Source organism: Trachemys scripta, chromosome 11 (assembly GCF_013100865.1).
Source record: "Trachemys scripta elegans isolate TJP31775 chromosome 11, CAS_Tse_1.0, whole genome shotgun sequence".
Classification (NCBI taxonomy): domain Eukaryota; kingdom Metazoa; phylum Chordata; order Testudines; family Emydidae; genus Trachemys; species Trachemys scripta.
Genome location: NC_048308.1, coordinates 73,844,189 through 73,856,575, shown reverse-complemented (window position 1 = coordinate 73,856,575; position 12,387 = coordinate 73,844,189). Strand labels below are relative to the sequence as shown.

Below are 12,387 nucleotides of genomic sequence, written 5' to 3'. Positions count from 1 at the left end.
TTTGGGAGACTGGGCTGGTTTGTTTCCCTGCCGTGTCCGCAGGTTCGGCCAATCGCGGCTCCCACTGGCCGTGGTTCACCGTCCCAGGACAATGGGGGCTGCGGGAAGTGTCGTGGGCCGAGGGATATGCTGAAACAAGTCCCTTAAACTGAGTCTTACCAGAGTTGATCTGCAGCTGGGTGTGGCCCTTCCGCTGTGTGTGTGTGTGTGTGTGTTAGAGGAGGTTTTAAGAGCCTGGCTCAGCAAGACAGGTTAAAGAGGGTCCATGCTGGCAGAACAGGTTACACTCAGTAGTATCTCAGCATAACAGGTGGCTTCCCAAGGGGTCCAACCTTTCACAGTATGCACTGGAGTTCCATTTGCTTCTCCATCTCCAGCTATAACTATAGTGACTGGTACGTCTCATATAGGGTGGAGAGCTTGTCTTCAAAGTCATACCATTCATGGAAAATGTGCAGCTCAAGAATCCATTCTCCACATCAGCCTGCTGGAGCTCAGAGTGGTCAGATCTGACTGCAGACATTTTCTATCTATGATTGTGATAAATGAGGATAAAGACAGCATGGCCGGCATGTACAATATAAATCACCAGGGAGGAGCAAGATCCTCCTCCTTTTGTACAGAAACAGTAAATCTGTGGAACTAGTGCATAGCCCATCAAATCTTCAGTTCTGTCACATACTTACCAGGCTTCCAGAACATCATTGTCAACAACTTGAGCAGACACTTCTGCCATGATAACAAATGGGACCTTAACCCCTTGATGTTTCTTACCTGGGGTTCTCCAGAATTAGATCTCTTCGCCACAGCTCTGAACAGAAAATGCTGAATGCTTTGCTCAGGAGGGTGTGTTAGTTGTCATTCCCTGGGAGGTGCCTTTCTCATTTTGTGGTCCAGAAACCTCCTATCTGCCTATTCTCTGATGCCATTGCTCCTCAGAATCCTAAACAAGATCAAGCAGGACAGAACCAGAGTCTTCCTAATTGCACCAGTTTAGCCTAGTCAGATATGGTTCCCATACCTGATTTGCCCCTCCTCTTGCCCTGCACTTTGATTACCAATAATACCTGACCTACTAATCCAGGACTCGGTGGAAGGTCTTCACCCCAACTTGATAGCTCTGCGTCTCAAGGCTTGGCATATAGATGGATCTTATGGGTAGCGATCTCCTGTTCAAAAGAATTGCAAGAAGTTTTGCTCAATAGTAGACATGAGTCAACTAGAAAAACATACCTGCAGAAGAGGAAGAGGTTCCAAAGGTACCTGTCTCTTGTTGAAATATTATCTGAAATATTATCCAATAAATATTATTGGATTACCTTTTGGGTATGAAGAACTGGGGCCCTCTTTTGGAGTTCCATTAAATTTCATCTAGTGGCTATTGCAATTTTTCCATTCCTCAGTCAAGGGTTTTTTAGTCTTTACTCACTTCATTACTTCATGATTCATCAAAGGATTATCAGATCTTATTCCTCATGTCAAACAACATACACCGGAGTGAGACTTGTACCTGGTTCTCAATTCTCTAATGAGGCTTCCCCTTGAACCACTGGCTAAATGTTCCCTTCCACACTTGTTTGTGAAGACTGCAATCTTAGTGGCTATTACCTCCACTAGGAGAACTGGTGAGTTAGCGGGCTTTGATAGCTGATTCTTTGTACACCACATTTATTAAAGAAAAGGTATCTCTCTGGTCACACGTGCACTTTTGCCCAAGGTAACCTCAGACTTCCACATCAACTAGGACATTCAGCTTCCTGATATTCTATGATATCTCACTCCACTTGATCAGTCTATTTCCATAACCCCATTAAAGAATGTTCCCATTGGAGAAATAAGCAAAGCTGCCACGTGGGCTTTGGTTCACACCTTTTTCTAAACATTACATTCTATACCTGCCTCTAGAGCAAGATTCCACCTTGTCATTGTTAGTCTCCAGTCAGTCTTCGATCTGGCTCCAAAACATCCACCTCCTTTACAGGGTACTGCTCAGGAGTCATCTGAAGTGGAGCACCGATATAGGGACATGACTTGAAGGAGGAGGAGGACTTCCTTACCCTTTACAGTAACTGGAATTCTTTGAGATATTTGTCCCTGTGGGTGCCCACTAGGTGCCATCCTTCCCTTCTGCTTTAGAGTCTTCCTTTGTGAGACTCGGAGTTAGAGAAGGAACTGAATTTGGTTGTCTGATGCTGCCCTTACATACCCTTATCATGGGGCATGAAGATAACTAGGGCGTTTGTGTGGACTGAACTGGCATTGCTACCAGAAGTCTCTGATCAAAGGTGTATGGGACACGTGCACAACTGAAGTAGAGCACTCATAGGGACAAATGTCTCAAAGAACTTCAGTTACCGTAGAGTAAGTAACTCCTCCTTTAATACAGTGTCATTGGTAGGCTATTTTGTACCAACGTGGCTGCCTCCAGAAATGTCTTTAGAAATTCAAGATGTGATTAAGCACTTTCAAATGTACTTCAATTTAAGCATCACTTGCCAATATTATTCCTTGGGTTTGAATGTTAAGACTGCTGGGTTGAAGAGAGTTAGTGGACTTTTTAAATATATTATCTCCGTATAATTTTTAGTTGTTTCAAAAGATAATTCTCTGCATTTGCTTCTATTGGATCCTTTGAATTAATGAATTCTCCCAAATGCTACTCTTACAAGCATATGGGTAAATCTCCCAGTGTAACTATAATGTTGTTGTTGTCATACCCAATATTCTCTCTAGAAAGCACTATGTCTGGTATTGATAGCTATACCAGATAAGCATTTCTGATATTTTTAGTGTCTTCCTGGGAAATACTATATTTTGGGGACAATAATCTCTAATGAACAGTTGTGAGGAACAGTGTTGTTCATTCAGATGCTATGCCAAGGAACAGTACAGCTCTACATGTAGGTGCTTCGATGCCCCCATGTTCAGAGATGCACTAGTTTTTATGCTGTCACCATATCTCAGATCTTAACAGAGAACTTGATAAAGTAATGGTACTGGTGAGAATATGTTATGTGAATTTATTGAAAACCGTGTAGGAATTATTTTTGACATTTCCAGATAGTCCCTTCATCTACGTAAATATTCTCTAAAGTGCCACACTTCTTGGTAATTTTTAGTTAGATTTCTGCAAATTGTTTTTGGTTGGTTGGCCTGGGAATCTTTTTTTTTAACTTTTTTTTTTTTAATGCAGGAGGAATTTGAAGCTGAAAGGAAGACTGCCTGGCGCAGCAAGGAGCAGGTGTTGATACAAGAGACAGAAAAGGCACAAGCACATTACGAAAAGGAGAAAGAGGAGTTATCAGTACAGATACAGGAAAAGACAAATATAATCATCCAGGTATGTGAAAATACTGAGGCTTAGATTTTAATTGCACTTTCCTTGTGTCCTGTTTGAACATAGCTTTCCTCTCCTCCCCCTTTCCCCATTAAGATGTATTTGTACAGAGGATACCACTTTGGTGCAGTCATTGGTTTATATTAACTAGTTTTTGAGGCATTGTTGGCTTCTTCTGTTAGCTAGTGTGTTATGAGGATAGCATTGTACCTTAGTGGGTGGAGAAAAAGTTGTGATGCAGCATGGTTGTGGCTGCTACAGGAGGGAACCTATCCAGTTACTTTCAGTGATTATTCCATTCTCCTGAGATATAATATTTTAATTTTCTGGTATTGAAAAAAATGTACTCGATATGTCACAAAAACAAACAATGACATGATCCCTGTGTTGAAGTTAGGGTATGAGACAAGGGAGAGGAACGGATGGACAAAGGTGACAATAATTACTCTTAAGGCATGTGCATATATTGATGATTCTGTGTGTTTGATTGCTTACCTGTCCTGCCCTTTGTTTCTTGCAGGTGAGATGGGTAAGGTTTAGGAGAGGTTTGGCTGTGTCAAGGAAGATGGCTTGGCACAGAAATTTGAGGCATCAGGGGCAGCATGAAAGAAGGTGCAGACACACCTGTGAGGGACAATGAAGGGAGTATCAAGGCTGATGTTTTGATATCTAAAAACACTACCTCTACTATAAACCGCCTCTCTTGGTTACAGAAACTGAACAATGATTCTCCTACATAGTAACTTTTTTGTAATGCACAAGTATTAATGTTAGTAGTATTAGATAAAAAATAAGCTACATTTGTGACTTTCTTGAAACAAAATTGAAAATTATTTCTTGAAAATTTTATGCAATTACAAGGTGCCTTGTTTTACATCAAAACAGTTTAACTAATTTTAATACTGTAAATCATACTAGGCCCCTCCATCCCCATATTGTAATAATTGGTTTCAATCTTTTGTTAAAGTTTAAGACAAATTCATTCTCCATAAATTGGAAAACTATCAAAATTGTCCATGCGTAAATTTAGTCTGGAAATTAGACGTTTTCTAACCATCAAAAGAGTGAGGTTGTGGAACAGACTCCCAAGAAGACTAGTAGAGGCAAGAATCCTAATTGGGTTTTAGGGTGGAACTTGATAAATGTCTGAAAGGGATTGTATGCTGTGGCTGCCTATGATAGCAAAAGATTGGGCTCGATGACCTAGGAAGGTCCCTTTCAATCCCATGTTCTTATATCAGCACGGATGTTTCATGGTATAACAAATTTGTATAAAGAAAATTTTGGAAGTTACATTCATATTGCAAAGTGTCCTGCTTTGAAGGCAGTTCTGTTAATGATACTGAAAGACAAAAATGGAAAGGGAGAGGGTGATGTAAAAGATCAGTACTTAGATTTAAAACAGATAAAATTAACCCCCTCGGTGCATGAGGACCCCCTATCATGACATACAAAATAATGCTCCTTTTCTAGTCAATATTTCTTACCTAACAGCCTTAAGAAAACTTCAGTTGGTCAGCTTTTAGCTGACTTCATGACTGATGCAGAAGTTCCGGTTAGATGCATGTCCTCTAACTAGCTCCTTTTTCACTGCTGACACTAGAGACATGAGACTTCCATCCTCCATGGTGGCATGAACCACCTGTTCACGGGGATGAGGAGACGCTAGCTGCTCTAAAATTCTAAAGTTATGTAAAGGGCAGGAGGGATAGCTCAGTGGTTTGAGCATTGGCCTGCTAAACCCAGGGTTGTGAGTTCAATTCTTGAGGGGGCCATTTGGGGATTTAGTTGGGGATTGGTCCTGCTTTGAGCAAGGGGTTGGACTAGATGACCTCCTGAGATCCCTTTCAACCCTGATATTCTATGATTCTGTGAAAGTTTTGCTAGTTGCACGGAAAGATGGATCCAAGAATGAGAGTGATTAATCTAAGGGTATATCTACACTGGCAAGTTTCTGCGCAACAAGTTATACCACTTTAATAAAAGTGCTGGAATTAAACCGCTGTTGCGTGTCCACACTGTGCTCCTTGTGACAGTGGAGTGCGTCCACTTTAGCAGCTCTTTCATCAGCAAAGAGAGCAGTGCATTGTAGTAGCTATCCCACTGTGCAACTGGCCGCAGGGTGCTTTGGGAAAGGTTTGCAGTGCCTCAGGGGCAGGCACAGTGTCCCATGATGCAGGTTTCCCAATCCCATTGTTCCATGGGCATCCTACTACATTGCCAGCTGCTTTTCAACTGGAGGGGAGAGTGTGACAGGGAGAGAGAGAAAGAGAGGGTGGGTGGGTGGGGAGAGACAGTGTGTTTTGGAGGTCAGAGAGTATGTCAGCATGCTGTCTTGAAAGTTCAGACAGCGTCAGGAAGCAACCAGTCCTGGGGAAGGGGCGGGGCCGGGCCGGATTAATCTATTGTGGGCCCAGTGCCAAACATATTTATGGGCCCCCATGGAGGCAATGGTGCATGGCATGGGGAGCTCAGTCCCCAGAGCAAGGGGCCAGGCAGAGGCAATGGGGCATGGCATGGCATGGCACGGGCAGCCCCTCTCCACCCAGCCCAGTGCGAGGCTACTATTTATAAACCAGCAGTTGCCAGATGCACAGTGGTCCACCCGGCCCTGTGCTGCCAGCATGCCCCTTCCCCTTGGGGGCGGGCTCATGCCATGCCACGCAGCCCCTTTACCCCCCTGCCCAACACCCCCTCCGGACTCCCTATGGCCAGAGCCCTGCCCCACCCCACAAATGCACAGTGCCATGCACAACACCACTCCTGCCTAGCATCCCCGTTCATAGCCTCACCACAACTGCCCAGCACCCGCCACAGAACCACCACTCTCTAGTGCCCCAACACACATTTTCCCCACGCCCTCAGAGCCCCCTCCCCCCCCCAAAACCCCCCCCCCCCCCCCCAGAGGCCCACTCTTCCATGTCCTGCCTCCCGGCTGCACTCACCTGATCTGCTGGGAGGAGACTGTGTCTGCTGGGCTGAGATGGCAGCGGAGCCAGGGCTGGTCCTGGGGTGGGGAATCACTCCGGCGCGTCGGGAATGGCACGATCAGCCAGGGCCTGCCCGGCCAGCTCCCTGAAGACGCACTTGCCTGGAGGGGCCCAGCCAAGCCCCCCATGCTGTTCCCCCTGCCCCCACCTGACTGAGACTGGCCGGGCTTCTGCACCAGTCCCAGCCAGCTCAGCTCCAGGGAGACAGGTGGGGCCCCACAGGTGGTGGGAAGCAGAGACTGCCTGGAGCTGGAGGTGCATTGGGGTCTGGCCAGGGGGCAGAGAGGAGCAGGGGGTGGGACAGGGGGTGGAGAGAAGTTCTCGGCCAGCCGGCAGGCAGGCCGGCCGAGAGGAGCAAGTGGTGGGCGGGGGGAGCAGTGCAAGCGGAGCAGGTCGGGGCCCCTTATGAGCATGGGCCTGACTCCATGGCGTCACTGGCACCATTGTAAACCCGGCACTGGGGAGGGGGAAACCCTGACATCAGCCCCCGTCTCCCTCTCCAGCTATCTTGTCTGTCTGTCTGTCTCTCACTCTCTCTCACTCACACTCTCTCTCTCTCTCTCTGCACACATGCCTGCCTCTGTGCTCAGCAGCAGGAGCATTCCCCATTAATGGTTGGCTTTGTGTCCCAGAGCAGACTGGCACAGCATGCAGGGCTATCAGAAATGGAGCTTTGAAAGGGAGGGGCGCATGTCTCCAGGGCAGCCAAGTTCAAACCAATGAGCAGAGTGGCCACTTGAGGGATTATGGGACACTTCAGGAGGCCAATTGATTGCTTTCTGCACTGTAATGTGTTTACCCTGCCAATACAGCGCTGGAGCCTCTGCTCTTTTGACTCTCGTGGAGGTGCTTTTTTTGCAACGCTGCAGCTGAGGAGTTTCTGGACACTAAGTGGCTTGGCAGTGTGTACACCTCAGGAGTTACACCGGAGAGGCTGCTTTACTGCGCTGTAATTGCCAGTGTAGACAAGGCCTAATTTAGCTGGTTTGGAAAGCTCTTGCAGAACAGAAATCTTGGTAGAATCAAGATTCCCTCCAGGCTGTAGGATGGGCAGTGACAGACTGTAAAGGCTGTGTGTCTTAGGGCTTGTCTACACTGGCACTTCACAGCGCTGCAACTGTCTCGCTCAGGGGTGTGAAAACCCCCCCCCCGACCGCAGCAAGTTTCAGCGCTGTAATGTGCCAGGGTAAACAGTGCACCAGCACGGGGAGCCACGCCTGTCATGGAGGGTTTTGTTTAAGAGCGCTGGGAGAGCTCTCTTCCAGCGCTCTGCCGTGACTGCACAAACCATGCTAAAGTGTTGCCAGTGTAGACTAGCCCTTAAGCAGGAAATGTAGAAACAGCAAATGAATTAAAATGAGCTGTTTTTTGTACTTAGAATAAATTAAAAGTGAAGGTGAGTTGTCAGGGTTGGAAATGAAAGGGAGTAAAGTATCAGTTTAGTTGTGGTGCTCCCTTCTAATAATTCAGGAGAATCCCAGAGTTTATTTTAATGTTGTTGGCCAATATTCAATGCAAATGCTCAAAATGTAGAATTGTTACATCAAAACTATTCCTCAGTGAAACTTCATTTTCTGTTTAGATGAAAAACTGGAAATTGGTAATAGTACCTTCAAGAAGAGCACATTATTTTGTAAAAAGAACAGGAGTACTTGTGGCACCTTAGAGACGAACATTATTTTGTGCTCTTCATACAGTGTTTAATGAATAACGGCAGAAAATTGGCAGGGAAATGGAATGCTTTTTACCCTGGTCTCTCCTTTTCCCTCTTCAAAGGAAAAGTATAGTTAAATACTTGCTTTGTGTTGAGGCAAAAGTTGTTGCTATAGTAATGGTTTGTTCGGGTGATCAGGTGTAACGTTATTGATGTAAATGTGCTTGATAGCTGCCAGCAGTTAAAGCACTATTCACTTTTAAAAGAGCAGCATATTGAAATCAACACAAAAATGAGAGCAGAGAATAAAGGATGTTTTCTTGACAAAAAAGGTTTATTGGGATAAAGAATGGAGAAACATTGGTTGGGATGTGATCTTATTGAGTCAATTCACAGTTGAAGTTTGTGTGCTGCACTGTAGCAAATTCTGCCAGAGCACTGCTTTCTATCCTTCAGACTTGAATGGAGAAAGTTAATGCAAAACAAACTGAAGTGTCATTAAGAGCTTATATAACTTGCCAGCATTACTTGAATGTACTGAGACTATGGATGCAGATTTAACAGCGACTTTAAACAAAACTATACTAGAAAGAGAGAAAAACCATTTTAACTGCTGTTCTGTTTTAGTCTTTCTCATGTCCTCCAACTCTTGTGGTATTAGAATCCATTATAAATGGAATGCGGTCTCCAGAGCTGTTTGTGATTTCTCTGTATTGTAGATGAGATTTCATAATAAGATAACTGAATAAAGCTCTAGTAGTTTGTAAAAATGACTGGCCTTTTATCCCTTGCCTTGTTGTTCCATTTCCCACAGCTGGAAAAGAAAGTGGAGTCTTTAAATCAAAAGTTGGAGGAGACTAACTCTGAGCTAGAGACCCTGCTACAGCGACGAGACAGAGAAAATCAAGAAGGAGAGTACCTGGTAGCTATGTTGAGATCTGATATCGAACTGTCCCAGAATGAAAGGTTAGTTCATTTTGGGATATATAATGTTCAGTGTCGTATATCTGTTTTGTTTTGTTTTTTCTTCTGTAAACGAAAAAGTAACTAAGCCAAATTAAATGTATAGGAAGGTGATGGTGTTTTCGCTATCTTTGAAGCATATCCAAGTTACTGTTAGACTTTACTTTACATGCTAAAAATCTAGGACACCTTAAAAATGAACATTACCATTCTGATACCCACTTCACTAACTGTAGTATCTGTTTATTATCTGAAATAGATATACAAATTAGCTCAGAGTTTGAAAAGAAAGGTGAAGGCTTTTTTGGGATCAGATGGAAGAGCAGGGTAGATTCTTTCTTTCTGTTTTCAGTTTACCTCTGGGTACATTAGAATCTCTTTAGGAAACAATTGGAACTGAGTAGTTATTGAAAGTAGACACTGTAGTGAAGAAATCATATTGATGATTGGAATAAGAGTAATGTGTAGTCTTCATCTCATGGTAGGCAAACTTTGGAAAAACTCTGTATAGTGCATGGGGGTGGGGTCCAGATGTAGGGGTTGAGCTTCAGTGGGGTGGGGTTTGGGTATGGAGGGGTAGGGAGGTTCTGGTTGTATGGGATGAGGCTTTGCGGGGGTGTCTGGGTATAGGAGGTCCAGATGCACAGGGGTTGGGCGTACAGTGACCCCCTCCCCCTGCAGCTGAGGAGTGATGGGGGCAGGAAGCAGGGGAGGATGCTGAGTTTCCTGCAGCTGGGAGAGGTTTCTGGAGGTGGGTCTGGCACAGCCCCAGCTACTCCTTGCAGGAGAAGAGGAAGTCTCGTCCACTCCTGCCTCCAACCCAGCTGGGACTAGCCGATGATGTCCTGGCTCAGAGTAGGAGCCACTGCCTGGGGTGTCCTCTGCCCTGCAGTGATTTACCTGTCTGCCAGCTGCTCTGGGTGCTTGAAATGATGTACCTGCGCAGGTAGGAAGTGGTGCGTGACTGCTCTTGCAGGGTTCCTTTGCTTCCTTGTCAGAAAGTCATTTTTCTGTGGGGGACATGAATTCTGCACGTGCACAGTGGCGCAGAATTCCCCCAGGAGTATTAGTAGTGTGGTATGTGTGCGAGGTGTGGGCTTTTTTTTTTTTTTTTTTAAGAGACCTCTGAGTGAGGAGAGGGAGATCAGTTGGTGCAAAAACAAAGGAAAGGAGATCCAGGTGCATGGAATGGAATTGAATGAAAGGTGCAAAGACGAGAGTGGGATAAAGATACAAAAAGATTTTCAGGAAGTGAACATGTTGAAGTATAGAAAGCAGAATTGGGAGTAGGAAGAAATGGGAGAGACAAAAGTGGAATCGTGCCATGCCATAAAGATGAGAAGCTTGAATATAATATGGAAAACAAGGGGAAGCCATTGGAACAGTTTGAAGGCTGGAGAAAGTGGTCAGCGTTGTAAGAATAAAGTTAATTTTTGCAATCTCATTTCTTCAGAGGTTAGAATTAAGTTAGGCATCACGAAGGCCAGTCATGAGAAGGGTGCATTAGTCAAGGGTGACCAAGGATGGAGAAGGAAAGCATGATTTTTAAGAGCGTAGAGTAAAAAGCAAGAATTTACTTAAAACTGAATGTGGTTCAGGAGTGGGCTGAGTACTACAGGCTCACAAGCTCTGTGCTGTAAGCTGGGGACAGTGATGGAGAGAGGAGAAGGCGGCCTGTTAATTTCACACTGTGTGTGAGAGGGCAGTGGTCCATCCAGGAAACCACGTTTGGAAATATAATATTTCAGTGTGGATGGGAGATCAGGAGGGAAGAGGTAGATGTCAGTCATTTGCATAGACATGGTAGCTGAAATTGTGGGAGCAGATGAGCTCCTCAGAGTGAGAATTGAAAGTAACCAGGGCAGAACTCTGGGGACAAGACAGAGAGCAGAAGAGGAAATGGATTTGATTGGCATGTATTTTCCAGAGCTAAAGAATTATTATGCAGGATAGGCTTTAATACTACACACTAGTGAGAACGCAAATTATTGCCATTACTTTATGGAAAGAATTTTCATCATCGTTGTAATGTTCTTTTGTGTGGAGAAGCTTAGCAAACATCCAGATGTCTCCTACCTTCATTCATACATAACTATTCAGTTAAAAATGATGGCATGAAACCTTCAATTAATTTGCAATACTTATCTAATATATATATGAATGGTATAAGAAGCTTGTAATAACAAATCAATATTTTACAGATGTTTTTGTTATTGGGAGACAGCAATTGTTTGGGATTCTGATAGAGCAGGGGTTGGCAACCTACGGCACGTGTGCCAAAGGCGGCACGCGAGCTGATTTTCAGTGGCACTCACACTGCCCGGGTCCTGGCAACCGGTCTGGGGGATTCTGCATTTTAATTTAATTTTAAATAAAGCTTCTTAAACATTTTAAAAACCTATTTACTTTACATACAACAATAGTTTAGTTATAGCTTATAGACTTATAGAAAGAGACCTTCTAAAAATGTTAACATTTATTACTGGCACGTGAAACCTTAAATTAGAGTGAAAAAATGAAGACTCGGCACACCGCTTCTGAAAGGTTGCTGACCCCTGTGATAGAGCAATGAAGAGACAAGGTCTCAAGGTCTAATCAACAACGTCTAATTTAACAATTAATCCTTCATTTGTTCGGGGAATTTAGTAGTGAAAATAGCTGCAAAGTGGCATCCTTACTAGAAGAGGCATTTAAATATTGATAACATGCTGTGTCACAGAATCTCTCAAACCTGCAGAGAGGTTTTTAATTTTTAAAAGTGTTATCAATATTTAAGTACCTCTTCTAGTTGAAATATCCTGTACTTTGCACTGTATGGTATTTCTGTTCTAGGAAAAAACTTCAGGAATCTTATCAGCAAGTTTTGAAATTATTTGTGGAAATGGTAAAGGCCACTATCGCCACAGAAGACCTTATCTGTAAGAAAGTTGGTCTCTGTCTCGATGACAGTCTAGCATCTGGAGACTCTAGAGAAAGCCGCAGCATGACGGAAGAAGTGGGATTCATACAGCATTTCAAAGCCAGAGAGAAGCATGACCTAGAAAAAAGTGAGTGTCAGTCTGGGCATAGTTATTTTTTTAAGATACGGTTAATGTCATATGATACAGCCAAGGCTGTCTGCATGGATATTTTATATTACAGTGTTCTCCACGTCCACCCAATGGGGTTTTCCAGAGTTCTGATAGACTGTCAATATCCTGCTTTAATCCTCTTGATCATGAAAATGCTGTACTGAGGCAAAGATAGTTCCATTGTGTGTTCATCAAAACCATTATAATGTGCCCTTTCTCTATCATAGCATTGGGAGCCTGAACTGGAATAATGAAAGGCTGGGGAGGTCTTGGACTTTGTAGCAACTATGTGTAGGCCACAGGGCCTCCTGTTATATCTTAAAAGATTTGTCATATCTAACTGGGCAACATTCATCTAGGTGTAACAATTAT

At 44.1% G+C, this 12,387-nt stretch overlaps 1 protein-coding gene across 3 annotated transcripts in view; it reads left to right on the top strand.

Moving 5' to 3' along the window:
• The window catches only part of PCNT (pericentrin), a 176,577-nt gene that overhangs the window by 39,180 nt on the left and 125,010 nt on the right, over window positions 1-12,387 (top strand). For all 3 annotated transcript variants that reach the window (XM_034786560.1, XM_034786559.1, XM_034786561.1), the window contains exons 17-19: window positions 3,194-3,340; window positions 8,796-8,947; window positions 11,777-11,991. In XM_034786560.1, the coding sequence (XP_034642451.1) occupies window positions 3,194-3,340; window positions 8,796-8,947; window positions 11,777-11,991 (514 nt within the window). The remainder of the gene's footprint in view (window positions 1-3,193; window positions 3,341-8,795; window positions 8,948-11,776; window positions 11,992-12,387) is intronic.